The 18,084-nt window shown below is 53.3% G+C and overlaps 1 protein-coding gene across 3 annotated transcripts in view; it reads left to right on the top strand.

Annotated features, from left to right (window-relative positions):
- Window positions 1–18,084, top strand: part of COL14A1 (collagen type XIV alpha 1 chain) — a 102,562-nt gene that overhangs the window by 80,496 nt on the left and 3,982 nt on the right. For all 3 annotated transcript variants that reach the window (XM_078600643.1, XM_078600644.1, XM_078600642.1), the window contains exons 44-55: window positions 1,839–1,892; window positions 2,486–2,581; window positions 3,962–4,015; window positions 4,394–4,447; window positions 5,747–5,800; window positions 6,910–6,981; window positions 8,213–8,248; window positions 10,112–10,178; window positions 12,379–12,570; window positions 15,819–15,896; window positions 16,179–16,349; window positions 17,390–17,581. In XM_078600643.1, coding sequence (XP_078456769.1) covers window positions 1,839–1,892; window positions 2,486–2,581; window positions 3,962–4,015; window positions 4,394–4,447; window positions 5,747–5,800; window positions 6,910–6,981; window positions 8,213–8,248; window positions 10,112–10,178; window positions 12,379–12,570; window positions 15,819–15,896; window positions 16,179–16,349; window positions 17,390–17,581 — 1,120 coding nt within the window. The remainder of the gene's footprint in view (window positions 1–1,838; window positions 1,893–2,485; window positions 2,582–3,961; window positions 4,016–4,393; window positions 4,448–5,746; window positions 5,801–6,909; window positions 6,982–8,212; window positions 8,249–10,111; window positions 10,179–12,378; window positions 12,571–15,818; window positions 15,897–16,178; window positions 16,350–17,389; window positions 17,582–18,084) is intronic.

Genomic DNA, 18,084 nt, shown 5'->3' with positions numbered 1-18,084 from the left:
CCCGGGTCAACTAAGTTCGATCCTAGGCCAAGGCGGACAACATCCGTTGTAAATGTTTGTACTCATCGTGGGCCTCGCCTGGGCTGACTCGGCCTAAATTGAGGACCTGTTGTGATGTGTAAACATCGGCATTGGGGAGACAAAGGCGGCTTTCCACCCTTAATAGGTGCTCGCTAATGGCACTTGCCTTAACAGACTGTTAAAGGATATACGGGGGATCTTTATTTTTGTGTGTGTATCTACATGTGCGTGCGTGTATGCATTTCTGTGAGTGTATTGACGCGTGTGTGCACATCTGCGTGTGTGCAATAAGCATGCTGGTGTGTGCGTGTGTATGCATGCATGCATGCGTGCGTGCGTGAGCGTAATTGAATGTACAGCGTTAATCCGAGATGCACATGTTGGCAAATCCGATCGCATTAGCGACACGAACTCAGACTTTACACCGTTCGTTTTTTTTTTAAACACAAGAGTGATTGGCTCTGCAAACGTTGCTTTTATCGTCATCATCATCGCCACCCATGTTCCACCCACTGCTAGATGACAGCGATCACAAAGCCGTCTCCATCCCTCATCGTGTGCCCCCTGCGATGCCAAAATCCATCATTTTAAACTGTAAATAATTATTATGCTCTGGTAGTAATAATAGGAAGTCACCCCGTGGTGCACGGCAATGCAAACACGGCACAAACGGTGTGTTCGAAGACAACCTTGAGAAATATTGAGGCATAGAAAAAGGGTGCTTCAAAAAAAATGCTAACACTCACATGGGACTATCGTTTTTAATGGAAAAAGAACGGATAATACATTGTAACATGATAACAAATGTCATGTTAATCGCTTCAAAAAGACAAAGAGTCTTCACTTGTTCGCCATCGTTGTCAACACGTGCCTAGAATCTTCTCCAGGTGGTCTCCAGAACACATTTCTCATGGTGTTGTTGCAAATTCTCAGAAGTGTTCAACATTTTTTGAAGCACCCTGCATAAACAAATTATAGGAAATCGTCTTTATGTGATATATATTTATATATTCGTACAAAAGAACACAACTTATAGCGGTGGCAATCAAAATATTCAGATACGTCCTTAGACATGATTTCAAAACAATGTGAATATCACATTAAACCTTTTACAGTAAGCAGTAGTGGAGCCAGTGACTAAAATCACCTGGGACATGCACCCCGCCTCATCAGATCACACAAGCTAAGCAGGAGCTTGATTGGCAGGCCACCACGCGTTCCAGGTGTTATAGGTTGTGCCCATCTTCACCAACCCGCACAGGCCAGCGTGGTGAAGTATGGTCAAATAACCCCAACAACAAGCCAGGTGTAGGAGATGCCCTCGCGTGTACTATAAATAAGTCATCTACTAATGCCCTTTATGTACCTGGGTAAGCCTCAATGAGTCTCAAAACCCTATTAGCAAGAGGGTCCTGCATTGAGGTGCCATGGTGGCGAGATGTTAACTCCCTCACCTGGTATGCAGGAGGTCGTGGGTTCGATGCCGACCCCGATGCCTGCTGTATATTGGAGATGTGCACCTTTTTTTCCCCGTTGTCATGTGGATCTTCTCCAGGTCCTCCGCCTTTTCCCTCCACATTTAGAAACATGCATTTAGAGTATTTGGCTGCTATGAATTTCCACATGGTGATGAGCCACTTCGTCGAGCTATCATTTGTGGCCAGGTCGCTTCCAGAATGGGCTATGTAGCTCAGTGGGCATTACCTGGTAAAAAAAAAAATGTTTTAGTTTGGGTTCTCCCATTGGGGGCTAAAAGGAGGCCCTGTTGGTTACCTCACCTTTGACCTTTGACCTTTGACCTGTGTGTGTGTGTGCAGGGCAGCCCTGGCCCCAAGGGACCCCGTGGGCACCCAGGGACCCCAGGAACTCAGGTGAGTGCCGAGGTCGAACAGAACGTTGCTCTCTCTGGTACATTACGAGGAAGTACGCGTGGCCGGTGAAGATATATTTATGTATGTACGTATGTACGTTGAACTTCTTTCGCACCATACGTTGCCAACTGTGCTAATGGGAGGTGCGGGGCAAGGACAACAAACTAAAGACAATGCATAGCCACCAGACTGGAGACCGAGCAGAGAGGTTGAGATACGAGCAGTGCAAGAAGCTTCGTGCGGAACAGACTCCGGTGGGGGAGAACTTCACTCGTCATCCGGCACCATCGTCCCGGAAGCTGACAGAAGGGATACGAAACACATGCAGCCGTGTGCTTTCAGGTGCTTAGGGGATGTAGCCGGTGATGTTGAGATTCTGGGCTCCCCTAGATCAACTGAGCCTTAAACGAGTTCCTGATACTGAGTACATAACAACAGAACCTGGGAGGAAAATGCGTGGTGCTGGTGACCATACCCCATCCCCTCGTGTGCCACAGTGCCGGCCTTCATAGGTGCAGTTCGTGAGCGGCACTTGCCCCAGCAGTCTGTGAAGGCTACACGGTCGATCTTTGCCCCTGTTGTGCGTGTCGCAGGGTGGAGCTGGGCTGCGTGGAGAACAGGGGCCTAGGGGACCGCCCGGGCAGAGGGGACCCCAAGGGCCCAGCGGGGTCTCTATTCCTGGAACCCCTGTGAGCAGAAATCGCAACGCTCACTCAACGCACCGTACCCGCTCACCAGCTGCAATGCTCGCTCACTCAATCACGCTCACCCAACGGCGAGTGCACTCATCTGTGCACTTGCTCAAATGCTCGCTCGCTCACTTAGCTGGTGACTCGCTCGCCTAACCGCACAATGGCACACACTCGTGAAACTGCTCGCTCCCTCACTCACTCACACAACCACTCCCCAAACCGTTCACTCATGTACATAGTCACCCAATGCACTCACGATAACAGCTAGTTAAACCACGTGTCATTATCAGCTCTATTACACACTTCTTAATTAACCATGACATCATACACTCACTCGTCCACCATTTATTTGCTCATACACCTGCCCACTCAACCGCTCACTAACCCATCCTTTCACTCGTAAGTTTACCCACACATTCGCTCAACCACGCACTCACTCACCCACTCATACATCTACTCGCCTTGCTTGCTCACTCTCACTCATTCTTTTACACACTCAGTCATTCAACACACACTCACACACGCACTCACTCACGCACGCACTCACTCAATCAATTGCTCACTCGCTAGCTCGCCCGCTGACTTTCCCACTGGCCACAGAGACTTTCTGTGTAAGCAAGAACACAATTAGACATTGCTCCATTGTGTTTTTCGCACGTAAAATATTCGCAATGCAGGCAATTCTACTTAAGAGCTATGCGTACCTTGCGGGTGCAGTAACTGTCTGCGGTTTAACGTCCAATTTAATCTGCTGTCTGTTGGATTTGAGCCGTGGCGAAACAACTCATGCACCTTCACCCCGCCTGCTAACCGACACAATTTCCCATTCTCTGCGTGACCCACTGACCTCACACTTGTGCTATTTTCCCATCCGTGCCGGGGTGGGGGCTGGGGTCTCGGTGGGGGGTGGTTGGGAAGGGCACTCCCAACCACCTGATGGTTGGGTTGTTTGACCGTAATTCGCCAGTGTTTCCGAGGTCCCGGCGTCAAGGGCGAGTGTGAGCGGGCGGTGGTTAAACCGCGGTGATGATTAAATCAGCCAAGTCGCCAAGGACTCCGCAAACCCCACAGGAAATGTTACATTGGCTTTCGGACCTGCTTTGGATACATTCCAGCTCTGGGATAATCATCGGAGCAATGACAAAATATATTGCTTTGCCTGTCACATGATGGTCAAAAACGATTGTGTAAGAGTTATTCCTCTCCGTGTTTCATAGCTTTCACGACAGGTACAACTTTTGGGTAAGTTCACCTCGACCCGTAATTTGATTGTCGTCTTGTGTCATCTCGCACGTGGCTGAAGGCGCTTGTAGTTCCCGTCGCTTGTCTCCGCCGCGCGTCCGGCGAGTTCACCGATCCTCCCGTTTGTCTCTGCAGGGCGGTCCGGGAGACAAGGGCGAGAGGGGCCACCCTGGACAACCAGGACCCCCGGTATCTCAACAGTGCCACCACCACCAGCACCACCAATTCCACCACCAGCACCACCAATACCACCACCAGAATGACCATCACCAGCAAGACCACATTCACCGCCAAACCACCATCACCGCCACCATCAGTAACACCACCGGCCGTAACAGCTGCTGCTGATGTTGCCACCGCCACCTCCACCACTGACATTACTACCATCACCACCCGCCATTTGCAACTAAGTGATGGTGATGTCACCACGACGCCTGTGCCAGGCCAGGTGCACGGCCACCAGCCCCACCCCCACCGCCAGCACCACCGCCACACACTGTCGCCGCACCGCCGCCCACGCCGCGCGACCTGCGTCGTGACGCTCACCCTTGCGCCGTCTCTTCGCAGGGTCCCGTGGGTCCAGTGGGGCCTTCTGGACGCGCGGGATCGGAGGGCCCCAGGGTAAGACTCATCGGCCGCCCTACTTCTCTCCCCGGCGCCAGAGGCAGTGAGCCACGGCGGGCGGCCGGTTTAAGGCCAACGGTCCGGGCTCTGTTTTAGACGTGGAGAGTGACGCTGCTGATGTTTCGCCCAAGACGGCCTCGCGGCATCTCAAGGGCTGTTTTGAGGAGGGCCTCGCTACCCCAGGATGCTTGCCCAGTTCATTAATTTTTTCTCGAGATTCCTTGTGGCAGGAAGCCGGGGTGACCAGAGAAATATTCTTAGGTTTTTTTCGGTAAAGTGACGTAGGTAAAGTTTTTAAATTAAAATTAATAAAAGTAAAATAAAAAGTTACTTGATACAGCTATCGTGCTGTGACTGTTCTACCTGAAGACGGAAGCTTGTGTTGCCTCCGAAACGTCGTGATTTTTATTTAATTTTTATTTTACTTTTATAAATTTTAATTTTAATTTTTTACCTACGTGACTTTACCGAAAAAACATAAGAATATCTATCCTTGCAGTCACGAAAGCTTCAAATCTAGAATTTACCAGAGAAAACCCAACATGCAAACGCGACAGGGTCATCACCGTTGGCTATGGGGTCTACCAATTGTTGGATGAAGGCCTCGCTCAATCCCCATGGCAAACGTCCTCTCGGGCCCATTTCGCTCCTTTGGCCACCTCTCTGTCGCTAGTCTTGACCACCGGCCATCGTTCGTCACTCGCCCAAGCCAACGCACTTTTCTTTGCGATCAACAAAACGTCTCTTAAGCACGTGTTCTAAGACACGTGTTCTAAGACACGTGTTCTAATTCCTGATTGCACCTCTCCGTACTTTGTGGCCATCGTCGAAGTATGTTTCACTTTAGTTATTCCCACCGCAACGAAATGCAATCTGGTGGGAAACACAACCACAATGCCAATTGCGGTGCGTTGTGCTAAGTGGTTCATGCTGCTCAGGGTTCAGGTTAGTTAAACGTTTGTTTAATAAATCCTCGGTGCGCTTTCCTCCCGTAACACAAAACCTAAGCTGACAAAAACTAGCACGCCAGGCCGTGGCACAGCGGGGTCGGCATGGGCCCTGGGACAAGCGACGAAACAGCCCTCAACAGCCCCCCACTCCCCGCCGCTCCGTTCTTAGCCCGGTGCCCGGGCCCCGCTCTGGCCTTTGGGCCGCGGTGTGCGATTGCACCGCCTGCGCACCCGCCGGATGGCTGTCGCCACTGGCGCGCACGCCGCTCGGGTTTTTTTGTTCGTTGTTTTTTTTCTGTTTTTGCAATGTGATGTGTCTAACCGCGTGTCGTGTTGACCGGGGCAGGGCCCGCCAGGAAAAGACGGGGAGAGGGGGACGGCCGGACCCCCCGGCCTCATGGTGAGTGACGTACGCTCGGCATGTACATGCCGACACGCGTGCGCGTGTGTGTGTGTGTGTGGGGAGCAATAGTGTAGCGGTTAGCACGCTGCGCTTTGAACCTGGCGACCCGGGTTCGATTCCCGCTCACGGCTAACACCAGTGACGATTATCTGAACCGGTCCCAGGCCTCCCCTAGGTTGACTCAGCCTTAAATGAGTACCTGGTGCGGTGTGTAAACATCGCCACTGGGGAAACAAAGGCGGTCGGGCGTGGTGCTGGCCACCCACCCCCTCGTGTACCGTTGCGGCCTTCATAGGTGCTCGCTAACAGCACTTGCCCCTACAGTTTGTTAAGGCTTTACGGGGGATCTTTGTGTGTGTGTGCATGTTGAACTTCTTTCGCACCGTACGAAGCCACCGTGCGACACGCATAGCGATCACGTGTACGTACATCATCATCATCATCGTCGTCTTCGTTTTCATCATTGTAAGCATCATCATTAGTAGCAGCAGCAGCCATCGCCACCTGGCACGGTCCTGTGATGTAACAATTCACCTGGTTCTTGCAAAAACAAATATATACTGCATATACGCACACACACTATATATATATACAGAGCTATATAGAGGTTCCAATGCAACGTGGTAGCGCTGTGATACATGATCTAGCGTAATTGGGTAATCAAAGTCAAAGCATGGCTATGTGTATAGCTTCTTGTTATGCGTTCGTTCTAACTTTGATGTGTCTTTATAATGCGTGAAGTGACCTGGCCACATGTGATAGCTCAACAAAGTGGCTTATCACGTGGAAAATTATAGGAGGCAAATACTCTGAAATGCACGTCGATTCAAAATGTGGAGGGGAAAAACCCGAGGACCCGGTGTAAAAATCCAACCAACCACGGTGATAGAGACGCAGCAAACTCCAAATATACAGCAGGAGTCTGGATCGGGATCGAATCCACGCACTCCTGCATACCAGGCGAGGTAGCTAACATCTCGCCACCGTTGCGAGCACTACAACAGCCCCAGGGTGTACCCCCGAAAACATAATCTGCATATGGGTAGAGCCACTGGCACCGCCCGGGGATTCACGGTCTCGCTCGCGTTCGTATTTTTCCGTGACAGGGCCCTCAAGGGCCTGGCGGCGTGGACGGGATGATGGGGAAACCGGGCCCACGCGGACCATCGGGAGACCCGGTAAGAGCCAGGAGGGGCACGGCAAACGCGCGCGCCGGGGGGCTCAATGCAAGGCGCCCCGCCCGGTCACGGATGCTGGCATACACATTCTAGATTTGAAGCTTGATGCAGCAAATCTGGCTGTGACGGTCCCACCTGATGACGGAGACTTGTGTTGCCTCCGAAACGTCGTGATTTTATTATTTTATTTTTATTAATTTTAATTTCATTTTTTTACCTACGTGACTTTACCGAAAGAACTAAGAGTGTGAATTCTGGCATACACACACAGAATTTTAAAGAAGCCTCCATAGAATAAAACGATTTGGTCCATGGCACACAAGGTTTGTGTGCTTAATTAGTTGTACTTACCACAGCACCTCCGATTAGCACGGTTGGCTACGTACGATGCCAAAGAAGCTCAACGTACATACATGTGCATGAATACAGACGTACCTACAAAAAAAACAGAGAGACGTGAAATTGAGTTCCGCACTTCAATTGGCTAAATTCCAGCTCTGCTAATTAAAAATGTCAGCTTGAATGTGCGACGGACTTTACTCATGGTGACAGAGCGGGTGGAAAGGCGCTGCCCCCCACTCCGCCCCTTACTCTGTGGACCACAGGTCACTTGAATGCATTTCGGAAGTAGCTCCGCCATGTCCGCTTCGGTGGGCTGTTCTCTGACATGGGGTGTTGCACAGCTCTGCGAGAGCTTTCGAGTGGATTCTTTGTCCCGTGATACGATGCCGCGTCAACCCAGGGGAGTAATGGGGAAGTGATGCACACACTGCCCTGTTATCCCTGTAACCCAAGTTTAATTTCCGGCAACGAACGAAGCCAGCGGCAAGTTGTATCTGAATCTATCGTGTATCACCCTCCCCGAAGTCAAAACAGCCTCCAATGAGTCGCTGGCGTGGTGTGTAAATACGAGTGCCGGGGAAGAAAAACGTGTCAATGCTTTATACTGGCCACTCCACCAGCCTCAATAGGTGCTCACTAACAGCACCCGATCTCAAGTCTGCAAGGCTAAATGACGGAGATCTTTAACTTTGTGTTAACCCATAACACCGTGGGGGTTTTTGTTTTTCCACGACCTTCCGCCAACAAGTCTTCACCACTGGACGGGGCCTCAAAATTGCACCTAGCTTGGCAGAAGGTGGCTTGGTGATGTCACCGACACCCGCTGATGAACAGCAGCTGTTGTTGTGCGTGTACCTATGAGTGCGTTTCACTTTTCATTCTTTTACAGGGCTTGCAGGGTATCAAGGGAGAGCCAGGAGAGAGGGTGAGTCTCCTTGCCCATCGTGCTGTCATTATGGGTACCAGGTGGCTCAGGCTGGCCGGGATCAGAACCGTCAAACCCATTCGGCAGCTCTCGCGTTCAAACAGAGCCTATACACAGCTTGGCTGGCCATCGAACAAAGACAGTTGCTCCATCGCGCGCTTTTGGATGCGCTCCTGCGGCCATCTGTGATGCTCTTCCTTCCGGTATAAGGAAGCCACTGGAGCTACGTACTTTTAAATCTACATTGAAAAGTCATTTCTTTAGAACTGCTTTTTGTTTTAAGTTTGATGTCCTTCCCCCGCAAATTCGATTAGCATGGTTGGCTACGTACGATGCGACATACACACAGCAAAAATTAGCTTCATTTGGCTGTGACCGTGTTGCGTGACTTCATCGCCAGTTGCAGCTTAAAGTTGCCCTCTTGCTTAAAGTTGCCCTCTCCAAAGACCCCGGCGGCAAACGGGCGGATTAGGAGTGGCGAACGTAACGCGATGGTCAGGCGTTACCACGAGTGAGGCTGCGATTCTCACAAGCCCGGGCCCCCATCCCGCCTGCTCTGCTGTAGGGCAGGTGGATTGTCCTGCGTAGAGCGGGCGGATTGCACAGCGGCAGCTTTGGCAGATTGTAAAACGGCAACAGCGGTGGCGGCAATAGAAAATCCGGTCCGCGAAGCCTTCACTGGCATCAGATTCGCCGTAGTCACATGTGGATAGACTTGGTATATAAGGCCGCCGAAAAGCTCTAATGTAAGGTAACAGACTTTAAAGTTAAAGCTCTTCGAAGCCTGACTTGGCAAGGTAAAACTAAACTAAAACTATTTATTTTATTGTAGCAGGTCAAGCCCACTGAGCTTATATAGCCCGTTTCCAGAAGCGACCTGGCCACTAATGATAGCTCAGCGAAGTGGCTTATCACGTGGACGTGTTATAGCAGCCAAATACTCTAAAACGCACGTTTCTAATGTGGAGGGAAAAACCAGGGGACCCTGAAAAAAATCCACGCGGCCACGGGCGAGAGAGAACGTGAAAATTCAAAATATACAGCAGGCGTCAGGATCGAATCCATGGCCTCCTGTACACCAGGCGAGGTAGTTAACATCTCACCACCGCGGCACCCGTAGACTGATCACACAGACGGGAGGTCCCCGCGAGCAGAGCAAAGGTGGTCGAGGGATGCAGTCGGTGAACCGGCGTCGCCGTAGTTGGCGGACAGGGGCTGATGCGCAGTTATTCCCGGTAGTTCCCAATCGAGACGCATTCCTTCTCACGACACGATGACCATTGCCTTTCAGAGTCAGAATCCGGAGTCTTCATTTCAATTGTGCTGCCATCAGCACGGCTGGAATATAAGTGCCACAAAGCAAGGGGGAGAAAATTACGAATATCGACAGTTCACGACGCCGGGGGTGGCCTGTGGCAGCGGCAGCATCAGTGTCATCAGCATCAGTGTCATCAGCATCAGTGTCATCACCATCAGTGTCATCAGCATCAGTGTCATCAGCATCATCAGCATCAGTGTCATCAGCATTAGTGTCATCAGCATCAGTGTCATCAGCATCAGTCTCATCAGCAGCATCAGTGTCATCAGTGTCATCATCAGCATGCTGGCGGGGTGCTCTAGCCTGGAACTCAATCAGCTGACATCAGCAGCCCCATGGTGAAACCAGGACCCGTCGTCGCCCCTGTGGCTGCGATGATGAACGCTCGTGTTGGAGAAGGTGGTGGGGGGGGGGGGTGAGAAGCCGGGGAGGGGGTGGCGGGGGGGCTGCAGTGCTGGGTTCGCACGTGTCCCCGGATCGTGTTTTGGCGCTCGTGTCTGCGGGCCTGCGGAGATGTTGTGTGTTTTCTTCCTTCCTGTTGCCAGGGAGACACGCAAGGCCAGCAAGTTGTGCGCATGATCGCGCGGCAAGTTTGCGAGAACCTCCTCAACGGTGAGGGGCGGTGGGGGGGTTGGGGGCGCTGAACGTGCGTCTGTGTGCGTCTGTGTGTGTCAGTGTGCGTCTGTGTATGTCAGTGTGCGTCTGTGTGTGTCAGTGTGCGTCTGTGTGTGTCAGTGTGCGTCTGTGTGTGTCAGTGTGCGTCTGTGTGTGTCAGTGTGCGTCTGTGTGTGTCAGTGTGCGTCTGTGTGTGTCAGTCTGCGTCTGTGTGTGTCTGTGTGCGTCTGTGTGTGTCTGTGTGCGCGTCGGGGAGCGGTGGTGTCGTCGCGGTTGGCACGATGGGTTACGAACCCGGCGACCCGAGTTCGCGATTCCCGCTCCTGGGTAACAACAGCGGCGAATATCTGAACCGGTCCTGTGCCTCTCCTAGGTCGACTCGGCCTCAATTAAGTACCTGGAGCGATGTATAAAAACATTCCCATTGGGGAGACAAAGGCGGCCGGACGTGATGCTGGCCACCAGCTTTCATAGGTGCTCGCTTAGAGCACTTGCCCCAACGGCCTGTTAAGGCTATACGGGGGATCTTTGGATGTTTGCACTTAACACATGCATAATCGCCCTTCTTTCGAAGCCAGACAAATTTATGAAACATCGGTATTGTTTCCATAAATTGGCTCTCAGATTACACGATCATATCCCGTTGGGAATAACAGCACTTTGCCCCAACAGTCTGGGGGATGTTTGACTGTTGTGTCGTTCACACAATTGTATGCAGCTGCGAGGGAGATTTTCCTTTTGAGCACGTTCGCCCAGTGACCGTGACGATCCTCGTCACTCTTGTGAAAGATTATGATTCATCGTACTGGTAGGAACCTCCTGGTTACACCAGCCCACACGGGATTATTGTGTCCGTCGTGCAGAGAGGGGCTGGGTGGGGAGGGAGGGGCTGGGTGGGTGGAGGGGAGGGTGGGGAGGGGCTGGGTGGGGAGGGTGGGGAGGGGCTGGGTGGGGAGGGTGGGGCTGGGTGGGGGGTGGGAGGGATGGGGCTGGGTGGGGAGGGGCTGGTCACCCCGTGGTGCCCTTATAAAACTCAACGTTTAACCTACTCACGCCGGCTTGTGCCCGCCCTCACAGTCGGGCATGTTTGCGGAATACACCACGCTGCCGTTGACCCTGGCCATTGACCGAGCAACCAAACGTTCCTACCAGTTCCTTCCGCAGGAATGTGTTTATTGTTGTTGTTGTTGTCCCGTTTGTTTACCCAGGAGAGAAAGCATCGGCGAGTCTGGTGGCTCTCTTTGCAGGAGGGGTCCTGCCAAGCAACTGCAATGCACGCCGCAGTTGATTTCTGTGGCGTGCATTGTCAAACAAAATGGTCGCCGTGGCTGCCATTAGATCGGTCCTCCCATCACGCCTTTTGCGTGTCGCGTGACACTGCTACACTGCGCGTGCAACGCACAGCCTCGTTTGTCGAACTATTTTAGACGGCGGGTGGACAATGAGACGCACTGTATGCGGCTTGCATCCTTGTTGGGAATCATCAGCACAATGTAGTCAGAATGTCTTAAGGCAAAATCGGAATGTGTTTTTATACTGGAGGAATCCGATGAGCTAATGAAGCTCTTTGTCACACGTGTCCAGTTGGGGCGGGTAGGAATATTACAACAACGCACAGTACAACGACCAACAGTACAAACAGCAGAAATAGTAGCAGCAGAGCAATGAGACACCTGTATACTGGTTTCATCCTTGTTACGAATCATCAGGGAAGTCTGGCCACCGTTGCCTGATTTCTTGACAATTCTGCCAAAATCGCCTGATGAAGCTGGTTGCAATTACTAGCGAAACGTCGTACTCAAATTGACCATGTTGTGGGGCTACTCTCCAGCACACCAGTGTGATGAAGTAGTCACTCATTGGCACGTTTTGATTACGTGACTAGATGGCTGCGTCAGGTAGTGGTGTGTTAACAACACATTTTTTATTTACGCAATCTAACCCGGAAAACAAAAAACCCTTTTATTATGAACAATATTGGTCGCGAAAGCCCACTCCTGCGTGCTAAACGGACAACAACAACCCAATCCGAACCAATTTCTGCAAACGATGGGAAACCCACAAACAAAATCAGCGTGACGACCGCTTGTACACGCAAAGCGCGGTCTCGGAACGGGCACGGAGAGAGCCCGTCGGTACGGTCCTCCCCCACCGCTCCCCCGTGACGCCTTGCACGTTTTTCGTTCGGTGTTCCCAGGTCACATGACCCGCATCAGCAGCATCATCAACCAGATGCCCAACAGCAACAACGGCGGTGGCCGCGGGACGCCTGGGCCACCCGGGGAGTCCGGCCGAGCTGGGGCGCGGGGCCCGCCCGGAGAGACGGGGCCCATGGGCCGGCCCGGCTTCCCTGGGCCGTCCGGCACGCCGGGCCTCCGCGGGGAGAGAGGTGCGCCGTCGGGGGACGAGGGAAGCGATCCGTTGGGCCGCCTCGGTGGCGAGATGTTAACTACCTCGCCTGGTATATAGGAGGTCGTGGGTTCGATCCCGACCCTGACGCCTGCTGCTGTATATTTGGAGTTTGCCTGTCTCTGTCATCATCATCACGGTGGCTAGGAGAAGTTAACTCCCTCACCTGGTGTGCAGGAGGTCTTGGGTTCGATCCCGACCCTGACGCCTGCTGCTGTATATTTGGAGTTTGCGTGTCTCTCTCTCTCATCATCATCACGGTGGCTAGGAGATGTTAACTACCTCGCCAGGTATACAGGAGGTCGTGGGTTCGATCTCGACCCTGATGCCTGCTTTACATTTGGAGTTTGCGTCTCTCCCCGTGGTCACGTGGATTTTTCTCTGGGTCCTCCGGTCTTTCCCTCCACATTTAGAATCAACATCGTGCGTTCAGAGTTTTTGGCTGCTATATAGGTCTACTTTGAGAAGTGAGCAGGTCAAAATCAATCATTTTTTTCATTCGGACCACGTCTCCTGGCTCCGAAACTTTGGACGTCGACAATGAAAATGGAAGCTGGAGCTTTAAAGTGAGCAAATAATCGTGGCGAGGTGCACGGTTGGAATTGCATTGAAAGGCCGAAAGAGGAGTGCAATGGATGACGGAGCATAGACAGGTGAGGGACGTCCTACTGACCGTCGTGAGAATTAAGTGGACTTGGGCAAGAGACATCACTCGAAGCCATGATGGCCATTGGTCAAGCCCAGGGCTCAGCAACCAAACCAACAAGAAGAACCATAAACAAAACCAAAAAACCCTCTATTTCAAGAGCTGCAATGCGCTCTGAGTGGTGAATACCAGACGGTGGTCATTAATAAATAACGCGTCACGACGCTGTCCCTCGAGAGAGCCGCACGCGGCTCCGGAACCGCAGGTTGCCCGAACCCCCTGGTCATGACGAACAACGGAGTGAGTGTCAGCCAAAGCACGGGACGCATCCCAGAGGCACGTCGACGCGAGAGCGTGAGAACACGACTTTGTCCCAACGGCCGATAGGCCAAGGCTAACAAGTAAAGACGATGAGGCCAAGAGTCCAGCGTGCATTATGGCGCTGACGTTCGGGAGCCCTGGGTTTGCCGTGATTGATGAAGAAGACTGCGGAGAGAAGAGAGGGCTTGAGATAGGGATTAGCCAGCAGGGAGAGCGAGGAGGCGATGATTTGCAATGTGCCGACTCGGCTTAATGGGCAACACTGGCACCAAGCGGACCCTGTGAAGTATTTGCTGGCTCGGCGGGATGCTTTGGGTGCAGCGCAAGTTGACGATGAGAGACGACTCTTTGACGAGCGGAGGAGGGTGACGGTGTCTCGTGCGGTCACGGCGCTTTGGGGGTGTTGCACTCGCAACCGGAGAGAGAGAACAACACAGAGAGAGCTGCTGGGGTGCAATCGATGTTCTCGTTTTGACAGGGGAGAAAGAAATGCATGCACACGCGTGGATTCTGCAACGGTTTTACAACCGTGCCATTGTCCTCGGCAGTGTTTGATTGGTAATCACGACTTCGCCAGGGAGCATGTGACGTCGCGAGATCACATGATCCGCAGGGGACGCGCCAGCACTGCAACCGCCAGGGCACGAATACCAAAACACAGATCCTTTTAGGGCTGGTTTTTGTCTCAAAGTTATTGGCAACCCTATTGATCAATCTATCATGTTTTTCTCTTGTTATAGCATAACTCCCTAATAGCAACTAAACTTTAGACGAAAGTATCGTTCATATCGGATCATCCTTGCAAGAGTCATCACGCCCCACCCCCCACGTCCCCACCTTACAGACAAGACTAAATGGACGCGAGCCGCTGCATTATCGCTTTCAAACCTTTGCCGGGAAGCGGTAAAAACCCCTGAAATATGCGAACATCCTCAAGGTCGTGCGTGCAGGGGTAGAGAGGCCAATAAACCCACGGGGGGGAGCGGAGGGGGGGAAGTGAGCGCCAGAGCTCCTCACAGCTGCAGCCACAGTGTACGAAACCCTCGCAGCGATCCGAGCAAGCCCCCTGTGGCCACACGCAGGGCAATAATAAGAGAATGCATTTCTGCGCAGGGTTTCTGCTTCTGCACTGTTTGGTGTTTGGTGTTGGGGGGTGGGTGGGTGGGTGGGAAGGTTGGTGCGTTGCGGGTCGGTCGTGCGAGGCGGACCCGGGAGGGTTGTAGGGGGAGAGCGGTTGTGCTGGCCAGAGGCGAAGTAACATTTTTTAGCAGAAGCTGTAAATGCAGAGGCCGTAGATGCAGAGACCCTACATGCAGAGGTCCTAATACTTTCATTTTATATAGCGTCATTCACGCTAATAGCACCCCACAACGCTGTGCATTAATTATTTACAGCCGCTACTAAGCAAATGAAATCCCTGCTACCAAGCAAACTCAAATATGAAGCACAAATTAAGAAATGGCACCAAAACAAAAAGCCCAAATAACTCAAAAGTCATCGCAACAAAGAAATTACTCCATGAGGTCCCAACACATCCAAGAGTAAACATTACCAAGCTGCAGCATGTACAAAATTATTTGGCACGTGTCGTGACGGGTACTGCAAGATCCCACCATGTCCGTCCAGTGCTCGCTGAGCTGCATTGGCTTCCTGTTGCTGAACATATTCATGAAAAGCTCACACTCGTTACACACAAAGTGCTTGCCAAAAATGAACCACAATACCTCGCTGATCTCGTCAAGGAACATAAAGCATCACGGGAACTCCGGTCATCCTCGCAGCGGCTTTTGGATAGTCGTCAAACAAAGACGGCCATCGCATTGCGCGGTTTCAGATCAATTTCTGCGGCCGTCTGGAACGCTCTTCCGACATTAGGAAGCCACTGGAGCTATGTACTTTTAAATCGAGATTGAAAACTCATTTCTTTAGAACTGCTTTTGGTGTTTAGCATGTTGGTCTTCCCCCGCACATCCGATAGGCAGTCGGCTACATACTGTGCGAAAGCAGTTCAATACACATGAGTACACAGACCACAATCCCAACTTCCCAACCAAGCTAGGAAACCTTCACAGGGGAGGGGCAGTCGTGGAGTGGTAAAAAGTTACGACTCGTATCAATCAGTCTGCATGCAGGTATACTGGATGCGGTGTGCTGGGTGTGGCAATATTTGACGGGTCGTCGCCGGCGACGCAAAGGAACCCGGCTGGAACGCGAGCGCGCATATGACGGCCGTGCGGCATCGCCCCCTTACTTGTCCACAGGTGTGTCCGGGGAGAAGGGGGAGAGGGGAAACCCTGGCACGGGAACACGTGGACCCCCAGGACCTCCCGGCCCGCCAGGTGAGAACGACGGCCCCGGACTTCACCAGCGGATAGACCATGGCCATTTTATAACATTGAAATATTTGAGCGAACACATGACGGCATAAAAATAGCAGCAACACTTCATGTGCACATGCTCGTATTCCTGCCAGTGGACGCCGAATCTTCTCCCCCACGCTCATGCCTCCCGATGACCCCTGAACCCTAACCCCTTCGCGGTGCTGTCCGTCGCCATTCCTTCCCTGTCCCCCCCTCCCCCTGCCCCCCCTCCCCCGTCCCGTCCGTCACCGACGGCCGCAGGTGTCGAGGGCATCGGCCGCGAGGGCAGCATGGGCCCGGTGGGGCCTTCCGGGCAGCGGGGCCGGGACGGGATGCCCGGCACGAGGGGTCAGTCGGGGCCGCCGGGGCCGCCCGGCTACTGCGACCCGTCGCAGTGCGGCGGGGGCGGCGGCGGCGGCTACGGCGTGGCCGGTAAGATTGATCGCCGCCGGTGGTGGCGGAGGAGGCGGTGGTGGCCCCAACAGGACATCGTAGCTCATCGGATTCCTCCAGCCTAAATAAAAGATCGTGGCGCTGAGCCTGCCGCGCGTTTGCTGCGCCGCCTGCTCTTCCGCTGCCGATCGTCCTCGTCCTTCAATTCCTCTCCGGTAGAGGGAGAGAGTGGGTGAGGCTATCGGCGCTACCATGACGGCTATTGTTTGCGCCGAAAAACACGTGGCTCATGGCCCTTCTTTTTGAAGCCAGCCAAGTTTCTGAAACATCGGTAGCGTCTCCATGAACGGGCTCTCAGTCGATACTATTATGTCCCGTTGGTAATATCAGATGTGGTGGGGGCGGGGGGGGGGGGTGCAAGGTGGGGGGGGAGCAAGGTGGGGGGGGCGTTATTCCTCACATCAGAGCCCATGCCAGCCACGCCACACCTCCACTCTGTAATGTACGCATGTAAATGTTTATACTATTCGTGTGTATATTTGTCCCCGTGTACTAATCCTGCGTGCACAATTGATCGGTCCCATGGGAGCGATCCTACCACTCGCCTAAGAGCGATTCACGTCCCCTAAATTCTCCTCAAGAAGGTAAAGGCTCAGCCCTGCAGCTACCTCACTCAGGCCAATGCTGGAAGGAAAGGCCTCCAATAGCGGGAGCCTTAGAGAGCCGCTCTCTACGGGAAACTGCTGCGGCGTAACGGTTCATGGCAGTTGACACAATGGGGAGGTTCCTTAAATCACCCCCCCCCCCCACATCGCCTGTCTGCCCAGCTGCATGAATGGGTTCACCGTGGTTGCGCAATGGGCAGGTCGTGCAGAATGGGGTAAAGCGTGGGTGCTCCCACTCCTTCAGATACATCCGGCCAGCGTGGAAGAGTAGACCAAGATACCCCGTGAAGGGCGCTCTCCAAAGCTCCCCCCCCTCATGGAGGGCCCATCTGCCACCAGCGACTTGAGCAAAGCATTTACAGCGCTGCACCGTTATCACCACCGAACCCCACCCACCCCTCCTATATTCCACAGGTGGATACGACCGACGGACGGAATCCGGGGAGCCAGAAGCCCCGGCGTTTCCCGTCACCGGCTACAACCCTTACAGCCCGTACGGCCAGCCGCAGCCCTACCAGCCGGAGCCCTACCAGCCGGAGCCCTACCAGCCGGAGCCGTATCAGCCGGAGTCGTACGGAGCCGACACATATGGCTCGCAGGCCTACAGTGAGTGACCCAGTTCGAGGTCCAAACCGCAGCGCGCAAAGCATTTCCCCAGAATTGCTTGGCCAGAGCACAAAGCTGCTGCAGTGTGCATCGGTTGTTTGCGCCACGGTGCCATGTGGAGGAGGAGGAGGAAGAGGAGAAAGTCTCGTGATCGAGGCAGTGAGGTTGATTATAAGCGTCGGGCAATCGCGTTAATATTGCCCTTGGCTCCGGCAGCTTCTCTCGAGGCAGGGCGGCTGAGAAGCCTGGGTTCGAATCCAGGTTTTGGCAGTCTGCGATTAAACGATGTGCTCCGGGGTTCGTGGGTTTGTCGTTTCAAGCTTGTCACCGACGGAAATAATCTCGTATGCCGGCGCTCGTCGACCGGCAGGTCGCGTGTGGTGGGGTAAAGCGTGGGTACCCCCGCCTCTTCCAAGACGTCTGGCCAGCATGGAAGCGTAGGCCAAAACACCCCTCTTGTAGCCAGCAGCAGGCCCAGCTGCTCCCAGATGGGGGCCCAGTAG

The sequence above is a fragment of the Lampetra planeri genome, chromosome 14 (genome assembly GCF_965212315.1).
Source record: "Lampetra planeri chromosome 14, kcLamPlan1.2.h2, whole genome shotgun sequence".
Classification (NCBI taxonomy): domain Eukaryota; kingdom Metazoa; phylum Chordata; class Hyperoartia; order Petromyzontiformes; family Petromyzontidae; genus Lampetra; species Lampetra planeri.
This window is presented reverse-complemented; position numbering and strand designations above follow the sequence as displayed.